Raw genomic sequence first — 25,885 nt, 5'->3', positions numbered from 1 at the left:
CAGCAAATCAGTGCAGGAACTTCAAGGTGGTGTCACTACCCACATTTTATTTTTTCCGTGTTTCCTTGACTACCAAGCATCTTCTCACAACAAGAATGGTGCTTTTGGTATCGTGAAAATAATTCATTAATACAAGAAAAGTCCATTTTATCATTAGTGTCCCTTTAGTTAAAAAAATACTAACAAAAAAGCTTGCGTTACTCTTAGGGGTGTGCGAATATTCGAAATTTCGAATATTTTTCGAATAGTGTTTACTATTCGATTCGATTCGCAGTGGAATTTTACTATTCGAACTATTCGAACTTCCCAAAAACAAATGCAGGCAGCGTCCAATTGAAAGTGACCCCTTCAGATTTTTAATATGCTTCACCTCATTACACTCTCGTATTACGGCAAAGCTGCCTTTCAAGCTTCGTTACGGTCGAACTTTGCCAAGAGACAGTCAACGTCCGATTGGAAGTGGTCCCTAGATTTTCAATATGCTTCACCTCATCACACCCCGGTATTGCAGCAAAGCTGCCTCTCAAGCTCCATTACGGTCGGATTTTGCCAAGACACAACGTCCGATTGAAAGTGGTCCCTAGATTTTCAATATGCTTTACCTCATCACACCCCGGTATTGCGGCAAAGCTGCCTTTCAAGCTCCGTTACGGTCGAACTTTGCCAAGATTAACGTCCGTTTGGAAGTGGTCCCTAGATTTTCAATATGCTTCACCTCATCACACCCACGTATTGCGGCAAAGCTGCCTTTCAAGCTCCGCTACAATCGCAAATGTATTAACTCAAGAAAACGCTGGTTCCAACATGGAGATGAAAGATGTGGCAGAGTTGGGGGCTCAATTAATGCTGTTTTGGACCTGAAATTTGGGCAGGAAGTCCGAAAAATCGGACGCCGAAGCTTTTTAGCATCCAAAATTTCAGATGCTCTTATATATCGACGTCTACTTGGCAGATTTGGAACTCCAAACTTGAAGGGAGCACACCCTTGTCCGTCACATCAGTTGGCCTTCCACAGCAGTTGAAAGAGGAGGAGAGGCTGAGGAAATGGCATCTCTGCCTATCACGTGTAAAGTGTTGTCTGCAACACTTTGGTTGCGCCAAATCATGTACATAAATAGAATTCGGCCTCTACATAGCCTCATTCTTGATAAGACAACTATGAAACAGCAACTTGCCAGTGCTTTATCAACCTAGTGAAAAGGAACACTTTCATATTGCTATCTCATAAGAATATGCTTAGGAATCCTCTCTAACTTTTTTTCTGCAATTTCGCTTCGAAGTGTTCGAGAAATATTCGAAAAATATTCTATTCGATTTGCACTCAGACTTCAATATTCGAATTCGCTTCGCACCCAAAATTTTGCTATTCGCACAGCTCGTTACTTTATCTTTTGTTCATTTATTTTTAAAGGGCCAGTAAACAGGCTCCGACTCTTATTTTACACTTCCTAGGCAAGCTCGCCAATTCGTACAGTAGACCGCAGTGATAACATTTTCAGAATGTTACAGCGTCGCACACCACGCAGACCCTCCATTTCGAAAAACAATTCCCACACCTCTTTCCTTCTCCTGACCAATCCCCCTCGTACGCGCAGTGATGCAAACTTGTCCGTGGACAACTTGACGCACCACTGAGCTCGTCGATTGGTCTAAACCAGGTCTCAACAAACAGTTGTCGAGTTAACGTCAGTTCGTGTTCCCACCCACCGCTACGAAACTGGGGCTTATTTCTTGGCCCTGCAGTGATGCGGTTTTGGCCACGCAGTTGTCGGGTTGTCGTGCGTATATTCCTCGCACTGCATAGCACCTGCGCCCACTTCGCCTTCGACATGAGCAAAGGCTTAAAAATGCCGAAGAGCCGAAAACTGCCCGTCAAGTTACGGAGCCTGTGCGACAATGTAAACAATAAACAACCAGGAGCCGCAACAAGCGGAAGTGCATAGCAACTAATCTAGCTCGCCAATGGCATCAATTACTGACGTCGTGTCACATTGCCGAAGTGGGCGGAGTCACGACGACGGGCTACGCCTTCGCCTCCCTGTGGTGGAGAAGGGTGGCGAGGCCGCACGAAAATTTGAAACCAGCTGAAATGAATGTTCTAAACCCCGTAACTTCCTTATTATAGCACGCACTCGCAAAATTCTTGTGGCATCATGTTCACATAGCAAAAGTGTGCATATTTCTCTTCATTACAATTTTCGGACCTCGGGGTTGTTTACTGGCCCTTTAAATATGTTGAGCTGACACTTGTGTCATAATTAGAGTATAAAGTCTCAACTTGTTAATGAAGCAATATCATAAGTTATGACAAGCATGAAACATGACCAAGTACAACTTCAAGTACAAAGCAGACGTCTGGTTATGTTGCAAAGGTGAAAGGCATGTGATGGTCACATGATATCGCATGCTATGTATCGACTAGTGTGCTGGACAGCCACGTGTAATGCTTCTAGGGGCACTTTGACTGCGTCACAAAAGGCCCCAGAAATTATTATTATTATGGTTTTCTCGCTGGCCGCTCAACTACCACAAATCTTGCTAGTTTCATGACGCAGATCTCCACACCTATTTCTCAGGGAGGACAGGTTGACGTACTCTACTGTGACCTGAGCAAGGCTTTTGACGTAGTCAGCCACACACTGATTATGGTTAAACTTGCGCAATTTGATGTTGACTTGTCGGTTGTGAATCTCCTGCAGAGCTATCTGCTCAATAGATATTGTTATGTAGCGGTAAATGGCCAATCATCTTCCTTGTATAAAGTGACTAGTGGGGTCCCTCAAGGGTCAGTATTAGGCCCACTCCTATTTTTAATTTACGTTAATGATGTTTCTTTTGCCATTCGTAATTCTTCTTTCCTCTTGTATGCCGATGACATCAAGATTTTTAAGGAAATTCATTCAGTTCACTGTCGCTTGCTGCAGTCAGATTTGCGCTCTTTTTCCGAATGGTGCAACGCTAATAACCTTTCTCTGAATGCCTCGAAGACAAAATTCATGTCTATTACTCGCAAAACATCTAGCGTGTCATTTCAATACTCTGTCAATTCTGTGTCCTTATGCAAGGTTTATGAGATCAATGATCTTGGTGTTGTTATTGATAGCACGTTAAACTTTTCTGCTCATGCTAAGCGTGTTGCTTTGCGGGGTCTTCGCACCCTAGGCTGTGTTTGCAGATTGTCTTGAGAATTCCGTTCTCCTATGCCCTTCTGAAAGTTGTACACCGCGCTATGTCTTCCTCAACTGGAGTATGCGTCCGTGATATGGAATAGCATTGCTCAATCCAGCGGTAACACCATTGAACGAGTCCAGAAAAAATTCCTTAGCATATATAACCATCGCTTTGCTAAAAAATCTCGTTCAAATACTGCTGAATTATTATCATTGCCATCACTTCACTGCCGACGAAATCGTTCTGATCTCTTGTTTCTTTACAAGCTAGTCCACGGTATCATATCCTGCCCTGTACGTCTCAATCGTGTTAATTTTCGAATTCCGCGTAAGTTAACCAGAGAGAACAGACCGTTTCATGTACCTGCCTGCTTCTTCCAACACTCTACCGTTCACAGAATACAAAGTCTCTATAATGTTAATTTTCTTGATCTTGACGTTTTTCATAGTCCACAATCACTGTTTTTATCCGAGCTTTGCACTGTTTTGACATAGTATGGCACAGTGTACAAAGTCTTCCCTTCTCCGTCTTTCCGCATAGTTGTATATATGCAATCTAATTTTTCATTCCCCTTCAATATTTCTCGTGTTGTCTTATTTTACTCCTCCCCTTTTGTGTTCATTTCTCTTTGTCTACGTGTATTTGCTCTTTTTATTTCTGAAGACTGTCTGTATTGTATAGTTTATTTTTATTATTTTTTTGCGTGCGCCTGCACAAAGACCTTACGGTTGTTCCTGGGCACGTTAAATAAATAAATGATTGATTGATTGATTGATTGATTGATTATTATTATTATTATTATTATTATTATTATTATTATTATTATTATTATTATTATTATTATTATTATTATTATTATTATTATTGTAGGATGCCGTGTCGATAAAAGGACGCATCCCAACATAAATGTAACAACTGTTTATTAGCGAAGTAGCAGCAGCGGGGTGAGCATAGCGACGCTGCGCTCAGTCGGGTAACGAAGGAATGATAACTTCCGAGCTTGGCAACTTGGTTTTATAGCCACCGTCGGTAACGTAAGCCTCCGGTGACGCTGTCCCTTATCGGAGACGTGGTGTAGCATGCAGCCGTGTCACGCCGGGCTAGATAGTGACGAGGCGGAGGCTGCGCCGGTTTGTGCGCAGTGTGTTGCCACATTATTATTATTATTATTATTATTATTATTATTATTATTATTATTATTATTATTATTATTATTATTACTATTATTATTATTATTTGTCCCTTGAAGGTGTGTTTTATGGAAATTAGAGCTGTGCGAATAGCAAAATTTTGGGTACAAAGCGAATTCGAATATTGAAGTGTGAGTGCGAATCGAATAGAATATTTTTTTAATATTTCTCGAATACTTCGAAGCAAAATTGCAGAAAAAAAAGTTAAGAAAGGATTCCTAAGCATATTCTTATGAAATATCAACATGGAAGGGTTTCTTTTCGCTAGGTTGATGAAGCACTGGCGGGGTGGTGTTTCATAGTTGTCTTATCAAGAATGAGGCAATGTAGAGGCCGAATTGTATTTAGGTAAGTGATTTGGTGCAACCAAAGTGTTGCCAACAACACTTTACACGTGATAGGCAAAGATGCCATTTCCTCAGCCTCTCCTCCTCTTTCAACTTCTGTGGAAGCCCAACTGATGTGGCGGACAAGGGAAGTCCGGAGTTCCAAATCTGCCTCGTAGACGTTGATATATAAGAACATCTGAAATTTTGGATGCTAAAAAGCTTCGGCTTCTGATTTTTCGGACTTCCTGCTAAAATTTCAGGTCGAAAACAGCATTAATTGAGCCCCCCCCCCCCCCATCTGCCACATCTTTCATCTCCATGTTGGAACCAGCGTTTGCTTGAGTTAATAAATTTGCGACCGTAGCAGAGCTTGAAAGGCAGCTTTGCCGCAATACCGGGGTGTGATGAGGTGAAGCATATTGAAAATCTAGGGACCACTTCCAATCGGACGTTGGGTCTTGGCAAAGTTCGACCGTAACGGAGCTTGAAAGGCAGCTTTGCCGCAATACCGGGTTGTAATGAGGTGAAGCATATTGAAAATTTAGGGACCACTTTTAATCGGACGTTGACTGTCTCTTGGCAAAGTTCGACCGTAACGAAGCTTGAAAAGCAGCTTTGCCACAATACGAGAGTGTAATGAGGTGAAGCATATTAAAAATCTGAAGGGGTCATTTTCAATCGGACGCTGACTGCATTTGTTTTTGGGAAGTTCGAATAGTTCGAATAGTAAAATTCCAGTGCGAATCAAATCGAATAGTAAACACTATTCGAAATTTCGAATATTTGCACACCCCTAATGGAAATTAACATCGCTATTACAAAACCTCTGAGCTTACAGACACAGCACCACAAATATCTTTTGTGTTCTTTCTGTGCAGTCCAAAAAATTTTGTGGTTACCTCTGTTAGCACTGTGCCAAGGCTACAGATCTTGTCACAACAGTTAAACTAAAGAAAGAAATGATTAATTAGCTTGCATTCATACACTTATAACAGTCCTAGAGGTTCAGTGTGTGTGCTTTTTTAAACTACTATCATAATTGTGTTATGCTGTAGGGTTCTTGCACATTTCTGTGCTGCTCGTGACATTTTAAGTTTATTTCTAAAATTTGATTTGTGTCGTTTGTTTATTTATAGATCAATGGGCCTTGGCATAAAGGATTTCTGCATCACGGACCGTTCTGAATGTTTTTTAATGCAAGACGTTCAGGGAGGGGGGGGTGCATTGTGAGAGGTTCACTAGACTCCAAAATAAAGATTTGTTTTGGTACGAGCACAGTCTTTTTCATAAGCGTGGAAGTTTATTTTGACATCATGTACAAAGTGCGTGATAAACAAGGAACAAACAAAGAAGTGGGTATGTATGTTGCTGCCTTCCTCTTTTCCTTCTTGTCTATTGTGCTATATGTATCTACACATGTATTGATTGATGCATAGTATTTTTTTGCCGCAAGAGCCAGGCATGGCCTAGAAGCGCACTGACGTTCGCCTCATATACGTACAGCACTAATAGATGACACACAACATCGAAGCCTTAAAGGGACACTAAAGAGCAAAACGATTTTTCTCGCATTAGTAAAGTAGTCTTTCACGATACGAAAAACACCACGCTTGCTGCAAGAAGACGCTTAATAAGCGAGAAAACGTGCAAAAAGAAAATACAGGTGGCGACGCCACCTTGGAATTCCCGCACCATTTGCCGTGACGTCACATATTTTTGACGCCGCCTGCTTGGGCCTACGTAGTTCCTAATCGGTTAAATCGAAGTACATTGTCCTCTGAGGGGGCCAGAGACTTGAGATAACGAGTTTGTGGAAATTTCGTCGAGCCAGTGGCGCCAAAATACGTTAAATGCTCTTTGAAACCTTTTACGTCACGAATTGCAAAGTTCGGCGCGAAATTTAAAAATGAAACTTTGAACTTGGTTTTCTCCTCTAATAATAAACCTACGGTGGTGAAATAAACTACACAAGAGTTCTCTGAGCACACTTTATCAACCTAAACCAATTCGTTGTTTCTCTTTAGTGTCCCTTTAAGTATAACATCTGGTGATTTTCTCAAAATGCAAACATCATGTTGCTACAAACCTGGTCACTAAAGGTGATGCATATTCCACACAAAAGCACCCAGGCCAAGCTATGCTGCACAGCCAAATGGACATTCTCGGCCAATACACTGTCTGTCAGAGATTAATGTGAATTGGGCTGATACAGCACAAAAAAAGCGAATGGAATGGCTTTGCCACGGAGCACCGTCGTGGCACTCCAGGTATTTTTTATATTGTGCTTAATTAGTTAAAGATCAGTCATGCAAACTTTTTAATATTCACTTTAGGGCCAAGTGTGTGTCATTACGTTGTAGACGGCACTCCAAAACGACTGATCCATTTTAGTGTGGCAATGTACATGCTGTGTGGTGATTTTTTACGGTCCTATTGCTTTCTAGTTTATTTATTCCTCTGCCTTCTCTTGACTGCAGCACAGGATTGTGAGCTTTATGCAAAATGGACCCAAGCGAAGATGGCTTCATTATATCAATTACTTCATTACAACCATTCCAGGTGGGTCCAGTGGGTGTAAAAGATTCATACGCTCAATCGTGTGCTGACTCATGCTCGAGTCTGGAGTTGCAGGGCTAGAGTGCGGACGTAGACTGCATAGCATGTGCAGCCACTTTGGCACATTGCTATTGTAAGCAGCCCACAGCTTGCGGCTGTGTTTAACTCTGTGTCTTGGGGGTGTACCAGCTAGTAAATAAACAAATAAATAAAATAACTCCTGCATCAAAGTGTCACACCACTAGATTTCGGACTGCTGAGTGCCAAGTAATCTGTGCTATCTTCATCTCAAATAAAAAAAAAGAGAGTAAAGCGTTTGTTATGTTTGTACACAGGAAATTTCTCCTTTATTTAGATGCGACAATGCAATTTTTTTCCCTTATGGAAACTACAAAGGGAACTATAAAGTTGCTGCAACGTGTTGCGACTCTTTTCGTATCAGCTATACTGGGTGCTTCATATAACAGGAACCAAGGATTTTGAAAAGGTGGTTAGCTGCAACTGAATGAAACGAACAACATGATTTGCTCTCGGGGCGCACGGGGTATTTTTTATATTTTGCTTAATTAGTTAAAGATCAGTCATGCAAAATTTTTAGCATTCACTTTAGGGTCAGGTGTGTTTCATTGCAGTATAGGGGGCATTCCAAAATGACCGATCCGAATTTTTGTGGCAACGTACGTGCTGTGTGGTGATTTTTTACGGCGTTTAAAGAACGCCCACAAAATATGAAGTTTGCCTAAATTGAAAAACGCGCCTCTCAAACAATGCCCACCCTTTTACGTTTTTTTTTTATTAGTGACCTCGCGTGCAAGTAAGATTGGTCTGGAAAACAATAAATAAATTCATTTATTCAGCAAATTAAAAGTGCGTCCTTTTAGTGTTTTGTCGCAGTAATGAGAATTCAAAGTGTTTCCGCTTCCGGCTTGACCACAACCGCAAAGTGTGTATTGCAAAGAAGCCGAAGCTGACTCGCACATGTGATTGATTAGCGGCCGCGCGAAGTGTGTGTTTTAGCGCTCCTGCGATAAAAGAAGAAGAGGAGAGATTAGAAGCGGCTGCAGCGGGCGTCTTGAGGTCCTTATCCTCTTCCCGACCGCACGCGTCTTCTCGCTGTATGAACTTTTATTTCGCATGAGCGGCGTCCGCGTCGGCACCCAATTAGCCAGCAAAATGACTTCCTCGAGCTTGAAGTGCAAAATCGGCCCGTCCATTCTCAACGCCGACTTGGCGAACATATACGAGGAATCTCAGAAACTCTTGGACAGCGGAGCGGACTACCTCCACCTGGACGTGATGGACGGGCATTTCGTGCCGAACCTTACTTTCGGACATCCCGTCGTCAAGTGCCTCAAAAGCAAACTGCCCAAGACGTTCTTCGACATGCACATGATGGTGCAAGCACCGGAGAAAGTAAGAGCTATCGACACTCCCGTCGGTTTATCGGCCGATATTTCTGCCTGCAGATCAGAGTTATCTGACACAAAAGTGTGCAATAGATCTGTAATTGGTTAACGTGCAGTTGCTTTAGGACTCGTAGCACTTGCGAATGATAGCCAAGTTGACTGTCTTGACATAATGTCACATGGGATGACATGATCGAAACTTCAATATACATGTGCCGTGTTTTGTGTACGTCTTTCTCTTACTTTGTGTGCCTGGAGCGCCAGTTTTATATAATAGCTACTTATGGATAGTACATTGTACCGTGGATATTTCATTCTAAAAAGATAGGACGTACAAGCACGGACACAAGAAAGAAGTCAGGACAGCGTTTGTGGTGTCCTGACTTCTTTCTTGTGTCCGTGTTTGCACGCCGTGTCTTTTTAGAATGCATACTTACCAACTAGCTCAGCTCTCTGTTATTCTAAGTGGATATTTCATTGTTTTCTTTGCAGTGGGTGTCGCCGATGGCAGATGCTGGTGCCGATCAGTATACATTCCACATCGAGGCAACGGCAGAACCGCTTGAACTCGTGCGCAAGATCCGGGAAGCCGGCATGAAGGTCAGCCTTTCACGCTGCGATTATAAGCATGTTAGAGCTACAAAATCCACATAACAGTAAAGATAGGTTGAAAGCCCGTTCAGCAGAAATTGCCTTGCACCTAAGTCACGACTGGCTTCTTGCTAGCTACTATTTGTAATGAAAAATGTACACTCATTGCATTTTACAGGCAGCAACATGTGGGGCACAAACTTGGAAGTTGAGAAGAGAAATATGCATAGCAGCGATGGAATTATGATATATGCATAACAGGTCGATCAACTGCAGTGAAATCTTGGGCCGTGTAATATGCCTAGTTTCAGATAGTGTAGATATTCGCAATGCCCACGAACTATAGGTGGCGCGCCGTACTTTCAAGATGGCGCCAGGAGGAGGGTCAAACCGTTTGTTAGCATAGGTTAGCATAGGAACAGATAGTACGTGCGGACGTACGGCCCGTGCCGCTTTCACCGGATGAAGTCATGAGCTGTGCTGAAATGGATATGAGACTAAACTACTTTCCCAAACCATGGAAAGTGCTAAGTACTCGCCACCTAATTATTTGCTGTGGTGTGAAATGTTATATTTCAGCTCCGTTACCGTGCATAACAATGCTTTGCGAAATCGTGTGCGTGCTACATAAAACTGCATGAACTAAAATTGACGTATGAGCAGAACGGCACTCCGAGGTAGTACGTACCGAGCCAACGTTTATAGATACGTTGCACCGAGCCTGCCTTACGGATTTGCCGCAGTAGTAGGCCGCCAGCGAGTAGCGCCATCGCTGCTGCAAGGGACCGCACGTTTAACGTGGTGATCATTTGCAAACATAATACGCCGTCGTCATTACTTGTGCAGTCGGGAACGCGGAGTTACGTCTTCAACGGAACACAAGCATTTAACTTCCCATTCAGTAGCACTTGTGCCACAGCCGTGTTGAAACTCTAGCCGTGTGCAATTCACTTCACTCGCATGTTGCAGGCTCGATCAGCACGATCGAAACACGAGTATCAAAAAAAATGCACACGTATCCTTTTCGCAACGTCGAAGAAGTTAGCCGAGAGGCGTGGATTGTGGCTGTGACTGCACGTTCCGACGCTCTAACCATTTCGCTTCGCTGGTCGAGCTCGAACGTGTTGGCGGCATGCGGCGCTCCATAATATCCACAATAATTGATACATGCAATGCACAAGAGGAACTATGCTTTTATTTTGATCTCGCTCAAGGATATTATACATTAAATACAATCAAAGTGACTTACGAGCGTGAAAGAACAATAACGCACGAGGCGACGTGAAGTGCAACTCGCTTCTCGTGAGTTAGCAGCTGATCGTTCACCGTCGCTGTCACTCTCGGTGCCTTCACAGTCTTCTACGTCCAGTGAAAAATCCTCGTCGTCAGGATGGTTTCTTTCAACATCACTGCTGAAAGCAATCTGAAGAATTTCCTCCGCCGAACAACTTCGACCACTCCGCGTCACCACGTTTACAATTACAGATACGTCTGGGCCTGGGCGCGGAGAACATTTCTCTCTCAGATCGGTCAACGAGCAAATCGCTTGCAGTGTGCTGCCACCTATCAACAAACGTATTAAAACAAGCGGCGCAGCGCTGGCTATGAAACCAACACACCAACACACCGGCGAAGGACGGCGTGGAAAGCGTTCGCTCCACGAAAGACGTGGAGCAGACGTCGCTCGCACGATTAGTAACAGTGCTTTGCTGAAAAAGGATAGAGGCATATTTTAGTGTATCGACAACTTGAGATCACTCAGTGTTACAAGAGCACATCGCGAGCCGGCGCGACCTCCCGCGTACAGTGTTATGGGATTCATGCACTACAAGAAACACTGACCAAAGCTATATACAAGTAAAACAGGGTGAGCTTCAACTGAATATGTCAGACGATAACATTTAACTAACCTACGTGGCTACAGAAAGCCTCGCGAGGCTGATAGTATGCGTACGCTGTGGGCTAGCATTGAAAGCGCGAGTCGCCACGTATTTTCACGAAAACTTCGCGCCTCGCAAGAACGAATCAGATTTCTCGTGTCACGGAGGGCCCGGTTTGTTCACTGATGCAGGGAACATGCCAAGTCGTAGTGTTCCTTCCTTGCCAACGCGTTAACACTGAGGTTAGCACAGCCGAACAAGGGAGCGACTGCGTAGTGCTGCCATTTTGTCGTCTACTAACCCTCCTCGAGAGGACGTTCCTGAATTCCGCTTGGCGGCGCGACAGTCTATGGGCATTGCGAATAGAGCTAGCAGCCTCCGTGCAAAACACTACTTTTGAAATATGTGAGTAGATATGTCACGAGAGTATGCTTGCAGAAGTAGACATCTGATATTTGAACCAGAAAAAAAGAGATCTCACCATTAGTGTTCACAGGAAGACACTTGGCACAGAATGTGCAGCGTCTCAGCAGGACCTTTGATGTTAGGCATTGCTCACCGTGCGCTTAAATATCTTGCGGACGATTTGCGTAGACTTTCTCACGGCTGCTAACTAGGTGCACACACAGTCCATCCAAAGGCTACTAATGAAGGAATAGCCTCTGGCAGCGAGTACTGCTGATATTTGTCAGGACGACACTTACGAAACTTTTGCAAAAGTTCTGACAAAGTAGATGTGCCCCTACATTTTCCCATGTCTCGTTCAAGAACACGACGAAGATCAGCACCGTAACTGCGTGACAGCATGCACTTGTTGCTACAGGCATTCGTAGTTCAGAGACCCAAAACACCACCTTCAGTCTTGCACACGATACTGCAAACACAGCTCGTGTAGCAAACAAAATATGCCACGTGAAAAGCCCGGAGCAAAGACTAGTTTCTCATTTTCTAAAAGCCATGAACAGCAAGAGGTCTTAGGGCCTGGTTGCTATGGAAGCATGTACGCTTGTGCCAGCAGTGCCAGTACCCCCGTGTGAAAAAACTCACGGGTGTTGGCTGGCACAGGCGCTCTCAGGGTTTTCCATTGGGGGGGGCCCAAGTTTCACCACAGCCCTCCCCCCCCAACCCCGTTCACTAATACCTTTTGTGCTTGCATTCGTCTTTACAGCCTGTCGCTTTACAGGACCTGTCGCTTGTCTTTTGCAGGTCGGAGTGGGTGTTAAGCCAAAGACGCCCGTGGACGTGGTGCTACCTTTGGTGGAGCATGTTGACATGGTGCTTGTGATGACCGTGGAGCCTGGATTCGGTGGACAAAGTTTCATGGCCGATATGATGCCCAAGGTACACAATTAAACAAGTCTCTATCTAAAACACATTAGGGTTATCTAATCTGGTAACTGCCTTGCAATGAACAATAGTCTTATAGTCTGGTAGGTACAGGCTCTTCTAGGTACACAGAGCCTGTACCTAACAGTGCACTTTGCTAGTTAAAGGCTTGGGCTTTGAGTACCCTCACTAGCAGTTATTTCATTTTTGAAGATATCTTCTGCTAATTGGCTGCTACATCATGTATCACGCATGAAAATAAAACACGATAAGCACACATCTAGAGAAAACACCCTGCAACTTTCACCCAAAACAGTCGTTATTGTCGTGGTATGTTGCTGTATTCTCACACAGCTAATATAGCGACAAGGGTGTTTCCACAATTGCCCCAACAAAATTCTTGGGTAATCTTTGATTAGCCTTGACAGATGGATAAAGGGCCTTAACAGTTAACAGTGTTCAGAAAAAGGATAGGTTCAACAAACAGGAGAAAGTGCCTCAGACAGGCTGGCCGACCTTTCGATAGGAGGACCTATCTTTGTCATTTGACAAAGAGAGGTCCTCCTATCGAAACGTCAGCCAGTCTGTCTGAGGCACTTTCTCCTGTTTGTTCAACCCATCCCACCCCGTGTTTCCATCTGTTGGCTACCATCTTGACTTTGTAGTGTTCAGGAAAAGAGATAGTTGCTGCTTAAAGCTGCGATGTGAGAACACTGTATGTGCAGTGTTCATGCTAGAAGTCAGAGGATAACTCAGCAAAATTTGCATGCAAATTGAACACTTCAAAATAGTTTTCACACAAGCTGTTCGTAAATGAACAGATTTGCTTGGTGTTTCACAAGGCAATAAAGTGCAAACTTGGGCATGTGCGTACATGATGCATTTTAGACCAAAACATATCGATATTATCATGTTTTTAAGGGTACTGGTCAGTGCTTTGTTTGTTCCCTCCATGCTCCACTGTCTTGTGCTGCTGCTCGTTTTCAAAAAGGCAAATTGTAAATGGGCTTTGCAGGTTGTGCTCCTTAAATTGCTGTGACTGCAGATAACATGTTTGTCATTTGCCTACTGCTGAAAACTGTGTTGTGCTTGTACCCGCTTAGACAGTCTTTCAGAGTGTTGCATATGCACTCTCCAACCCTCTCCCCTCACTGTATAGTCTCAGGCATATTGGATTACAGATTAACAAGCAACAGAGGAACAAAGCTAGAATGAATGAAGGATCATTGCTCCTCCAAAAAGTCGATTAAGCACTGCCTGATGGCACTTCCACTTGGCTTCTTTATTTCGTACTCACTGTAAGCACATGCTAGCAGTAGCAGTACTTAACAAAAACAAAGCAAACAAAACTTTGCCAGTCTGAGCTGTTCCTACGTAAAAGAAAGCAAAGCTGTTAGACTGAGTTCTTACTCACTTTGGAAATATTAAAAGCCTGTTTTGCCTCTGCCCGAAACCTATCCAGGACTTTCCAAATGCTTCATTATATACAGTACATTGCTTTTGCTGTATTGGAGCTTTTTCAGACGCTTCATTACTTTCGAGCTTAGTACGTATATACTTTTCTTTGCATTGCATGTTCCTGTATACAGTGCCAGTTTTATCGATACTGGCACTCGTTGTGCACCCCGACAACGCTTTAGGGCAGCCTTTTTGGCTGTTCTTAGTGATAGCTCATTACCAACCTTGGTGGTTGGCTGTGCATTCTAGCTTGTGCTTTATCATATGGTCACTTTGAGATTCCATCTCTATTGCTGGCTGTCCTTTGACATTTTATAGTGGGCAATATGCTGCACGAGATCCGTCGTCATACACCCCTTAACAGCTTTACTGTTTGTACTGTGTTTCAGTGCACAAACTCTGAGTGTATATGCTAATGCACTCTAACCACTGGTAAGCATTTGCGTAGTGCCATTAATGTCATACTAACATCTGTGCATACTGTGACTGTTTTTTCATATTTTGGCTGCTTATGCTTCCATAATCCAATCCATAGGCCACACCACAAAGCTGGCTCTTTTATACAACCTCAGCTGTGGTTGCTTTGGGTATCTGCATGGAAATTCTGCAGATGTAATAGTTTGACACCTGTAACAGTAGTCAAATACTAAACAGCAGCCTGGAAAAATTTGATTTAATTGGCATGGCTCAAGACTAAGGGAAGTCAGGGAGGTCAAGAATGTGCTGTTATGCCAGGGCTCCCAACCCAAACTTCCTTGCTTCGACAAGGAATTCAAGCTGGTAAAACGTCTGACACAACCAGCGTCGACACCCGCTGATGCAACGAAGCGGGAGTCTTACGCAATCCCCGGCAACTCCGGCGATGAGGCTGACTCAACCAGCGTCAACACCAGCTGATGCAACGAGGCGGGAGCCTTACGCAATCCCCGGCAACTCCGGCGCTGCGCCGGACGCAACCGACGGAAATCTCTCCCGCAACGTGCGGCAAGCCCTCCTCCCCGCGGATCCGGTTCGAGCCAGCGACCAACGGCGGTTCCTGATTGGAGGCTTCGCGCTCCTGGCTGATGCAAGCGATCGCCCAGGGCTATAAAAGAACCAAGCTGCGCGGAGAGAGGGGGACAGCGAGACAGCGAACGAAGAAGTCCCGGGTCGTCGTCGCACCGCTGTGCGAGCCCAATAAGCTGTCGGCCCCAGCGCCGAATATGTAACGCCTCTGTATATATGTATATAAATTTGCCTCAACTCACCATCGCCTTGATCGCTCCGTCTATCAGCTCTGCGCAGAAGCAGTCGCAAGCTGAGACACCCGTTTACCAACAGTGGATGGCAGCTGCGGGATCGGCCGGCGTCAGCTACCTCGATGCGGTGAGTGCCTGATGTTTTCCCTTCAGTTCACCAGACTTCTCTAGCACAGGTTATCGTAGTTTAGAGAAGGTTGTGTGAAGCATTGGAGTGAGCTTTGATTGTTTCGAGCCAAGTCGGAGCGCTTTGAAACCAAAGTTAACGCGGAGGGTGTAAACACGGCAGATTGAGAATTGCTTGCGTGTCTTTCTAGTAGACTTATAGGGGATACGGCAAGTAGATTCTAACGAGGGCAAATAGCAAGAGGCTAGTGTGAACGATGGAGAACCTTAAAGTGAAGGAACTCATCGAAATTTGTGAAGAACTCGGCCTTACTCTGGGCCGTGCGAAGCGAAAGCAAGCGATCCTTGAGATCATGCAGAAGGAGGGAGTAACGGCTGAGGAAGTCGATGAGGCCTGGGCGGATATCAAAGAACGCCGCGAGGAGGCCGAAAGACGAGAACTTCGTGAGCGTGAAGAGGCGGAAAGGCGAGAACGCCGCGAGCGCGAGGAACGCGAAGAGCGCCTCGAGATGAAAAGAATAGAATTGGCGCTCCGTCAGTGTTCGCAAGCGCCTAGCGTAGCTTCTGCGACGGTTCAGGCTAGTGGACATAGAATTCGGGACCAACTGCCACCGTTCGTAGTGGGCGAGGACATGGCGAAGTATCTCGTGAAGTTCGAACACGTCTGCGATAGGAATGGCATCGAGCGGTCTCTTTGGGCACAGAACCTGTTAGCTCTACTTCCCGGAGAAGTATCCGACGTGATAACGTGCTTGTCGAGGGAGGCGTTTGAGAGCTATGACGAGGTTAAGGAGGCTCTGTTGAGAAGATATAAATTGTCACCCGAGGCTTTCCGGCAAAGGTTCCGGTATGCAAAAAGGGGGAATGAGTCACACGTTGACTTCGCGTTTCGTCTTAAAGCCGATTTAATTGAATGGCTCAAGGGCGAAGATGTCTATGACGATCGCGATAAAGTGGTAGAGTGCATAGCATTGGAGCAATTCTACCGCTGTATCGAGGATGATGTCAAGCTTTGGCTGCAGGATAAGCTTGGAGAAGTACAGCTAAACAAGGCAGCAGAGTTAGCTGAAGAGTACTACACTCGTAGAAACTTGCACAGTAGGGCCGTGCGTGTTGAAAAAGCTGAGAGAAAAGAGGGCTTTTCAAAAAAACCTGATGACCGGAAACATGCTCCGCACCGTAATTTTAGAAGACACCCGTCTTTTACGAAGGAGACTGTGAGGGAAGGGCAAACGGAAGCGCAGAAGTCGAGTGAGCTTCCCAAAGAGCGCACTGATGCTACACGGGCGTTTGAGTCACGGAAGCCGCTAATCTGTTACAATTGCAAAAAAGAAGGGCACATCGCGGTAAATTGTAAACAAAAGGTTGCTTTCGCAACGATCCGTGAATCAGAAAAGAACATGCGGTTGTTAGAACCGTATATTCAGGAGATTAGCGTCAATGGGAAAACGTGTCGAGCACTTCGAGACTCAGCGGCAACTATGGACGTTGTCCATCCTTCATTAGTGTCTCCGAACGACTTGACAGGAGAATGCGCATGGATCAGGCAAGTCGCCGAGGAGCAGAGCACTTGCTTGCCGATCGCTACGGTGATCATTGAAGGCTCTTTCGGTAAGCTTCACACCGAAGCGGCTGTGTCTGCTGCTCTCCCAGATTGTTTTCCTTATCTTTTTTCGAACAACTCGGAGCAGCTTCTCAAAGAACAGGGTAAATCGTTCTTTCCCAGCGTTGCGTACATGGCCCTCACGCGATCGCAAGCGCGGAAGCTTTCACAGGAACTTGATCTCGTTCCATGTAGTACGCCACCACCGGCAAAAGCGGTCGAGCTGCGTGACCTTGGCAGCGAGTCGAGCGAGCCTCGGACAGAAAACTCTCGGGGTGGGTTACTCGAGCCGCCGGCAGCTGAAGCGGGTAGCGTCGTCTCCGTCGGCGGAGAAACCGAAGTGGCGCCGTTGGGCGAGGCGGGCAATACGCTCAAGCCTGTAGCTGAAAGTTGGTGTGAGCTGTCGAGGGTTGATCGAGCGACGCTCATTCGAGAGCAGCGTGAAGACATCTCGATAAAAACGGAACGCGTAAAAGTGAGAGTAAAGAAAAAGAATGCTTCAGAGGACGAAGGAGCACAAGTTCTGACTTCTAGCGATGTAAGCGAAAGGGGTTCTGAGGTGATGTTGGAACAGTTGAACCTGGAGCCAAGGTTAAGTCAAGTCCAGAAGGAGGACTTGAGAAAGAGTGTTTCTGAGTTTAAAGACGTGTTTTCCAGCCGTCCCGGAAAAACGACGGTTATTAAGCACGACATCGAGCTCACATGTGAGGAACCAATCCGTAGTAAGCCATATCGATGTTCCCCTGTGCAGAAGCAGAGCATGAAGGAGGAAATCGATAGAATGCTTGAGTTGGGAGTCATAGTACCGGGTGAGAGTGACTATACATCTCCTCTAATCTTGGTTCAAGTGCCGGGAAAGGATCCTAGGCCATGCATCGATTATCGGCGCCTTAACGCCATAACTCGAGACCAGACCTATCCGATACCAAATCTAGAGGAAAGGGTGGAAACAGTGTCAAAGTCAAACTACATTTCCACGCTAGACCTCGTGCGAGGTTATTGGCAGGTCCCTCTTACCGAGCGTGCTAGCCGCTACGCCGCGTTCGTTTCTCCATTCGGAACGTATCGTCCCCTTATGCTGAGTTTTGGACTGAAAAATGCGCCTTATTGCTTTTCGGGTCTAATGGACCGCGTTCTTAATGGCCTGTCCGAGTTCGCACTGCCGTATCTCGACGATGTCGCCATCTTCTCGAACACCTGGGAAGAACACGTCGAACATTTACGAGTCGTGCTGAACAAGTTGAAAGAAGCGGGTCTTACAGCGAAACCTGCTAAATGTCACCTAGGATGCGGCGAGGTGTCTTACCTGGGACACGTTGTGGGGCGTGGCCAGCGTCGACCTTCAGAGATCAAGGTAGCCGCCGTCGTGAACTACCCACGACCAACCACCAAGTCTGAGATAAGGGCTTTCTTAGGGCTAGCGGGATACTATCAGCATTATGTGCAAAACTACTCTACCATTGCCAGCCCTCTAACTGACGCACTTCGAAAGTCGGAGCCAGTTAAAGTGACATGGGACTCGGAGAAAGAGAATGCGTTTTGCAAGCTTAAACAAGCCTTAAGCGAAAAACCCGTTCTCATGGCGCCTGACTTTTCCAAGGGCTTTATCATTCAGTGCGACGCGAGTGATCGCGGAATGGGAGCTATATTGTGCCAGGAAGATGACACTGGTCACGAAAGACCAGTTTTGTATTTAAGCCGAAAACTGAGCTGCAGGGAAGAGGCATATAGTACCTCTGAAAAGGAATGTGCCTGCCTCGTGTGGGCCGTTCAAAAGCTGGCCTGTTACGTCTCCGGTTCCAAGTTTGTGGTCGAAACGGACCACTGTCCTCTTACCTGGTTGAATAACATGTCGTCCAAAAGCGGCCGGTTATTAAGGTGGAGCATGATACTCCAACAGCACAACTTGAACGTTCGTTACAAGAAAGGAAAGCTAAACGCGAACGCAGACGCACTGAGTCGCGCGTTCTAATCAGTGCCGTCTTCGGCTATCCTTTCGGTTTTTCGCAGGCAAATTGGGGCAAAATTTTGTCCTCATTGCGGCCTCAGCTGAGCGCTTCCGTCCTGAGTGATCTCAAGGGGCCAACGTTATTTTGAATTCTGTTTCATTGCGTTTGTTACACGTGTAATATTTTGAGTTCTGCTTTTAAGAGTTTTGGTGTCCCACATGTGCCTCTTGATATAGAGGGAACAAAATTTCGACATAAAGGTAGCTAGGAATATATTATTCTATTTAGGTCTGGTGTTCTGTGGGGTGACCGAGGGCACTTGCTTGTGTCGTGTGTTGTTTGTTGTCGGACCGTTCTTGACAAGTTGCAGAACGATCAACAAGTGCTGATACGAAAGATCGTCAGAAGAGACGAGCAAAGCAAGTCAACACATCTTGGCGACAAGCCACTGGAGCCGGGATCCGGCCTGGCGACTGGGATCTGTTCACGGAACGAAGCGTGGAGCCAAATGTCCCCATGGCCCTGGAGGTGAACCTGGATGGACCTGGCGAACGAGCGCGCCCGGCATCCGAGCCACATGGAAGCAGCTCGTCTTTCCGGCGCATTGTCTGGCGGCGGGGGTGCTGTTATGCCAGGGCTCCCAACCCAAACTTCCTTGCTTCGACAAGGAATTCAAGCTGGTAAAACGTCTGACGCAACCAGCGTCGACACCCGCTGATGCAACGAAGCGGGAGTCTTACGCAATCCCCGGCAACTCCGGCGATGAGGCTGACTCAACCAGCGTCAACACCAGCTGATGCAACGAGGCGGGAGCCTTACGCAATCCCCGGCAACTCCGGCGCTGCGCCGGACGCAACCGACGGAAATCTCTCCCGCAACGTGCGGCAAGCCCTCCTCCCCGCGGATCCGGTTCGAGCCAGCGACCAACGGCGGTTCCTGATTGGAGGCTTCGCGCTCCTGGCTGATGCAAGCGATCGCCCAGGGCTATAAAAGAACCAAGCTGCGCGGAGAGAGGGGGACAGCGAGACAGCGAACGAAGAAGTCCCGGGTCGTCGTCGCACCGCTGTGCGAGCCCAATAAGCTGTCGGCCCCAGCGCCGAATATGTAACGCCTCTGTATATATGTATATAAATTTGCCTCAACTCACCGTCGCCTTGATCGCTCCGTCTATCAGCTCTGCGCAGAAGCAGTCGCAAGCTGAGACACCCGTTTCCCAACAGTGCACATCTGGTATGTTACCCTACAAAGGGAAAGGAGGCTAAAAAGATAAGAGCAGACATAGCTTAGGAGCTTGATAAACACTGTACCTGTGAGAGATGCCTTAGATAGGTGCATTAATACATTATTTAATGTAATAGTGTTGGAACTTATCCAAAAACCAAGTGAAAGAACGCATTCGTAACATTTAGTAAACATCACACTACATTTGTTCAACATCTGATGGGTTATGGTTAGCAATGCAGGCATTTCTTTTGCAACTTAAATATGGCTTCATTGCAAACATGTATTGTGGCTTTTCTTTTTTGTTTTTAGGGTTCATTTTTTTGCGTGCTGGCCACAGTGTTTCTTTAGAGAAGCAGAGTGTTTTGCTTTCATGCCTGGTCGTTGTTATCGCATAATTTCTGCGTCATAGGTCTAATCTTATTTGAGTGTGAGTGTTGATGGATGTGGGACTGTATTCTATGGTGATCACTTCCGGCGACATTATCGCTTTGCACGATGTAGAATCTTGTGTGTCCACTCACTGAGGTGACTACATGCTCGCCTTTCCTCAACCAGCCAATCAGCATGCACTGAAAGCGACATTTTGGTGATATCCCCAAAGGGGATCGTCTCATAATACAGCCACAAGATGAAATTTTGACTAACATGCATGATTGATCAGGATTTCTAATTTTTAAATGTTCTTTCTTTTTGTAAGATTCAGAAAGCTATATGATCTGAGTCTTTCAAAAAGCATTGAAGGGCTAAACAAATGGTGGTGCTAATAATCAGCGTATAACAAACTTCTGATGGTATAGTAGCTATAAAAGTGAGTTCTGTACGAATCCATGTTTGCGCTACAACGTGCTGCTTCTGTGCATTACGAGGTGCGTGCCTACGTCGTCTTCATACAGCACAGAACTGCGATGACGATGTGCTTTACTGGCAGTGCACGTCAGTGCTAGGGCCATATCGTGTAATTGTATTCTACAGTGTTAAATGATATTGGGCATCAGGTAAAGATGTTAATAGGCACGTAATGGTTCTGCTTTGGTAATCTCTCTCTCTTGTTATTGAAGCACTAACGTCTTAAGGAGTAAACTATATTTTTTTTTACTCATAAATCGTTATTTTAGTACTCGTCTTTCGTTCCTTTCAGGATTGTACTGAATTCTCTCTGCATCATTTTTATGAGAAGCACAAAGTGAGGAGTTTGTCTCTGGCACGAGAAGTGTTACAGTAACTGTCATCCTGTTGTCACACTTGCTTTCGTAACTTATTCCCACAGGTGAAGCTTCTGCGCTCCAAGTTTAAGGAATTGGACATAGAAGTAGACGGTGGAGTGGGTCCAAACACAATTCACCAATGTGCTGAGGTACGTATGTGTTGTGGGCATTTATTAGGCACCTATTGTTGTGTGCACCTGTTCATAATCACGTGGTGGTCTTCATCATCGCTTGTAGGGGCTCACCTTGTTGGTGATATATGCCTTGGGTGTAGTCAGTTTGCCACGTCTTTGGACCTAACAAATGCTGCATTAACTGTAGTATCATGCGTGGTTGAGGTGCGGGGTACAATGCTCAGGGATGCAACAGCTGCGCCAATTGCGCCAATTTGATACAATTCCTTATTTTTGCGCCAAGCTGAGCCAAAACTGTGAAATTGGTTAAAATTGCGCCACGCTGCATCAGAATGCCCGACCAGCTTAAAATCTTCTCAGTTGCGCAAATTTGAGCAAGAAATGGAGGCCGCATTGGTCATCTGCAGTGTGGGCATCGTCATCCAATACAGACGCGCAGACCCTAACCCTAACCCCCTCGCGAAAAAAAAAAAAAAGGCTCAGTTTCACCACAAGGACGAAGCAATAAATGCGATAGCTACAAATTGTAATGTTATACAAAGTGAGGCTGGCAGCAAATTCTTTTGTATCCGATCTCGCGTAACTCTACAAAACGTTGGTGTAAGAGAATATGGCCGCTCCAGGGAATGATGCTCTTTCTGCACAGTGTCTTCGCATTGAGAGCGCAGCATGTAGCAGGATATACGAGCCGCCCGCTGATGGCTGCCGAGTTAGCGCGCGCGCCAGTGATCGCGACCGCGGCCTTAGAATGGAAGTTCAAAGTTGCTACTCGAGCGACAGCCCCCCCCCCCCCCGCCCCCATGTCGCGTCTTTTCATGCTCGTTCAAGACGGGCGGGGCGTTTCCTCTATGCTTTGATGGCAGGCTTCCCGAGCGGAGTGGTGTTATTGCATGCGCCCTCCGAGCGACGGAGATGGGCTGGCTCGTTTGATATCTGCTTCAGCCCCGTTCGTCGCCTGCATTCGTGCGCTTTTACCCGCGGTAGAACATACTATGCACGGGGATATGTTATCAATTTGGACTTTACACGGGAGGTGACGGGAAGAACTCGTCGAGAGTGTCCATATAGTTATCGCAATAGAAGAGGACAGTAGTTCTCAAATTTCCTGATGCTTGTTTTATTGCGTGCAGAACACTTTTTAAGCCACTTTTGCCACAGTACACTGGTGTCCTGCGGAAAAGCATACTGAGATTTAGAAGGGGCTATTAGTACTAGCTGTCAGGGACACAGGACATTTATTACTCATTCGTGCACGTGCCGTGTAATTACGAGTACTAGTATGATCGCTGACGTCTACAAAATTATTGGCAATCATTTGGAGCTGCTGCGTATGGCGTTTCTGTGGCCTTGAGAAACAGTAGACAAAAGCGTATGCCAGATTTCTTTTTTCGCTACCCCCACTTGCTCCTGCTTTACGAATCTCCCAAATTTCCATGTTGCCAGGTTCGCAGGTCCACAATAGCATTTCCAGTGCCTGTCGAATTATTCGACAGGTCCTGCAAATGCTAATGTAACTTAGTCATTGTTCGCACTGTGGAGTGGCTCAAAACACTGCTTATATTGAAATAGCGGTGTTCACGTGCACTGTGCACGAATTAGCTGATGTTGAATGGTTTTTACATATTTTTGTTTTCCTTTCTAAAAATAAGCCTTCTTTGTTATACTGCTCCAAATTTCGCATTTCGGGCTAAAAAATTTAGGTTTTTTTTTTCATAACCTGCTCCAAATTTGAATTTTTGTGCTCCAAAAGCAGCATTTTGCTGCTCCAAAAATTGCTCCAAATCCTATTTTGGCTGTTGCATCCCTGAGTGCTCCTTGAAATGGCTTTCATGTATGTGAATTTTTAGGTACTTGACCGGTTTTAATTTTTACATCCATTTCAGGCTGGTGCCAACATGATTGTATCGGGAACAGCCATCACGAAGAGTAAGGACCCCAAGGACGTGATAACAACTCTTAGGCAGTCCGTAGATAGCGTAATTAAAGCGAAATCTGCACACTGACTGTGCGGTGTATTGCGATAAAAACGAATTATTTGGTGCTACTATTTTACATTGATGTTAATAAAAGGTCTCTATTTTTGTATGTTGCTGTGTTGTTGTGTTTTGTAAATGAACAAATATTTAGTGTGAAGGGGCTCATTGAAGTAGTCTGCATGGGTGTTTTAATCTTCCAAATATTTGATAGCCTGGCGGTACTTTACTGCTATTGCATGGTATAATATACATACCATGCTTTCGAGCAAGTAGTCACATAACTGAAGTTTAATGTAAATATGCAGAGTAAGGTGGTTCTCAAGCGGATTTGTCTCAAGTTGCTTCACCGTGAAAAGTGAGGTGATGTGCAGAATCCAAACAAGGTCAGAGGGTAGGTTGAAGTGGTTGAACAGCACTTGAACTAGCAATGTTCATGAAATGAATGTCACGAGGACCAGGGGAGTTCTATTCTTCAGGGCAGGAATCCATGCTGCACTTGTGTGGACAAGCGAAAAACCTCACCGTTGATCACATGTAGTATGTGAACCGAACAACACTCCACTTGAAATAGACCATGGACTATTACACTCTTTTATTACTGTTTTCTTTTTGCCCCAAGTAACAATAGTCTATGGGTTTTTTTAAGGTGTATGAACCCACTGGCCCAGCTACAAGTACAATACAAATATTTGTCAGTGTGTAAGTACACATACCTGTGGGTCAGTGTGCAGAATAGCGTAAAATAACGGCAAAATGTCTGTTATCCGACGTGAGGACGCTGAGACGTGATCGAGGTAAAGCCCATCATGGGCCTCTTCCTCTCGCTGGACGACCAGGCAGACCAGGCGCCAGCAGACAAGCACTTCCGCGCCGGAAATGACGTCACAACCTGCATGCGGTAAGCGACCTGTGGGAACGCCATTTTAGTTTGTCGGCTGCCTCTACATCATGGTAAGAGTTTGCATCCTTTCGTGCCGTGAATTCGTCAGCCAACGTTTCCTCGTTAACGTGACTCCTAATGTCTTTACAGGCCGGGTACACGGACGATCAAATTAGCGGTAAGTCGACGCAAGCGCATGCCTGTAAAGCAAGTGAGCGCGAAGCTCTCGAAACGGGAATACCGATCCGTTGACACACCCAGTTTGTCATGCTAGCTGCGGTGTTGTCCCCCCCGCGGTCTGCGGCTTCGTGTTGTAGTTTATGCCATATTAGGAAGTGCGGGCAAAGCCTTGCGAAGCAACAGTCAAGCGAGTCAAGTACTGCAGCGATCGAGGGACATTTTGTAGCCTCGGGCTTTCAGTCGCAAGGTTCGCGATGCACTCGTTTCGCAAGTACTTCAGCTTCACTGAAATCGGTAATGTCACGTCACGCCTTTTTCAGAGTGTGAGATGAGCCCTTATCTTGGCAACGTAGGGGAACACTTTCACTTCTTCATTGATAAACTCGTTAGATTTTGATGTCGCCGTTCCGTGCTTGATAGAGCGGATGTCAAGCAGCGGATACTTGCGGTTCGGGAAGTTGCATTTGTACAGTTTGCTGCTCCGTAACGTCGTATATGCTTGATAACGCTAGTGCTGTGGGCTGCTCCAGTCTCTGAACCGGGTGTCTGAGCGCTTTCTGGTGGCCTCTTTTTCGTTTTCCTCGCGAAGACTACCAGGAGGCCTTCTCCCTGTTTGACAACCGAGGCGATGGCAAGATCAACATCTCCCAGCTTGGCGACGTGCTTCGCGCCCTTGGCCAGAATCCCACCGAGGCTGACGTGAAGAAGTGCTGCCATCAGTTGAGACCTGGTAGGTGGCCGGCAGTGCTCCGCCGCGGTGTAACAACGTTGATTCGCAGTTTTTCATACTCCCCTTATGAGGTAGACAGGGATGTAAACGCTTGGCTGCGAGGCGTTTTTTCATACAAATTCTACATGACACTTGTCATGTTTCATGATGAAGGAATGCTGTACCCGAGTAATCTGTTGACAAGATCAAGTTTAACGACAGAAAGGCGCATTGAAGGGTGTACAAAAGTAGTACATTCGAGAGAGAGGTACGAAGCCGGGCTAAATAAACTTCAGCAGTATAGTAAATTGGTTCTATTATGTCATTGCACAAAAGAAAGCAGGTGAACCATAAGTGGGTGTGGCAGAGACAAAAGAATGGAGTAGCAGCCTGTGACTTAAGGATAATCCATTGAGTGCAGTATGCTGCAGAGTTCAATGATTCACAAGTGTTAATCACATACCCCAGTGTGTTGTGTGTGTGTCTGTCTTCTCTCGGGGAGCCCTCAGTAGAACTCTCTCTATTCTCACTAGTGAACTTTAAACGTGAATGATCGAATAGTTGCTAAATGGTGGACATGGACAAGTGCTACCCATAGAGACTGCCTCAACTTGCACTCTTAGTGGGCACAGTCCGCCTCGAGAGCAAGCAAGGTCACTGAAGCTGAGTGGTGTTTGGTGAAAGCGAAACTCAAAACTGACCCGCAGCAGACGACAACAGAACCCGAGCAGACAGACGTGACAAATGTGTAACA

General features: G+C 45.8%; 3 protein-coding genes across 9 annotated transcripts in view; all 3 read left to right on the top strand.

The window, feature by feature from the left end:
• LOC119394355 (mRNA cap guanine-N7 methyltransferase) overlaps positions 1-25,885 on the top strand; it is a 71,526-nt gene that overhangs the window by 21,599 nt on the left and 24,042 nt on the right. Inside the window, exon 11 of one of the 3 annotated variants that reach the window (XM_037661655.2) lies at positions 5,827-5,955. The exons of the other annotated variants lie outside the window; for them this stretch is intronic. The gene's annotated coding sequence lies outside the window, so the exon portion shown is untranslated. Of the gene's footprint in view, positions 1-5,826; positions 5,956-25,885 lie in introns of those variants that run through there. 3 annotated transcript variants of the gene reach the window in all.
• Positions 8,214-23,468, top strand: LOC119394354 (ribulose-phosphate 3-epimerase). The gene is made up of 5 exons (XM_037661654.2): positions 8,214-8,659; positions 9,145-9,252; positions 12,330-12,464; positions 21,315-21,401; positions 23,270-23,468. The coding sequence occupies exons 1-5, from the start codon at positions 8,381-8,383 to the stop codon at positions 23,387-23,389; spliced, it is 729 nt and encodes a 242-aa protein (XP_037517582.1). The 5' UTR covers positions 8,214-8,380; the 3' UTR covers positions 23,390-23,468.
• Positions 12,689-25,885, top strand: part of LOC119394349 (myosin-2 essential light chain) — a 59,414-nt gene continuing 46,217 nt past the window's right edge. The window contains exons 1-3 of one of the 5 annotated variants that reach the window (XM_049415762.1): positions 24,196-24,313; positions 24,393-24,420; positions 25,012-25,152. In XM_049415762.1, the coding sequence (XP_049271719.1) occupies positions 24,311-24,313; positions 24,393-24,420; positions 25,012-25,152 (172 nt within the window). In that variant the 5' untranslated portion in view covers positions 24,196-24,310. Of the gene's footprint in view, positions 12,694-24,194; positions 24,314-24,392; positions 24,421-24,570; positions 24,717-25,011; positions 25,153-25,885 lie in introns of those variants that run through there. The other 4 variants (XM_049415761.1, XM_049415759.1, XM_049415757.1 and 1 more) reach the window with 4 other exon arrangements.

The sequence above is a fragment of the Rhipicephalus sanguineus genome, chromosome 5 (genome assembly GCF_013339695.2).
Source record: "Rhipicephalus sanguineus isolate Rsan-2018 chromosome 5, BIME_Rsan_1.4, whole genome shotgun sequence".
NCBI lineage: Eukaryota > Metazoa > Arthropoda > Arachnida > Ixodida > Ixodidae > Rhipicephalus > Rhipicephalus sanguineus.
This window is presented reverse-complemented; position numbering and strand designations above follow the sequence as displayed.

Bases quoted from the DNA above. Each gene is read 5' to 3' on its own strand.
- LOC119394354 (XM_037661654.2), top strand. From the start codon at position 8,381: ATGAGCGGCGTCCGCGTCGGCACCCAATTAGCCAGCAAAATGACTTCC. The intron at 8,660-9,144 runs GTAAGAGCTATC...TTTTCTTTGCAG, and splicing joins TGGTGCAAGCACCGGAGAAA to TGGGTGTCGCCGATGGCAGA. The intron at 9,253-12,329 runs GTCAGCCTTTCA...TGTCTTTTGCAG, and splicing joins TCCGGGAAGCCGGCATGAAG to GTCGGAGTGGGTGTTAAGCC.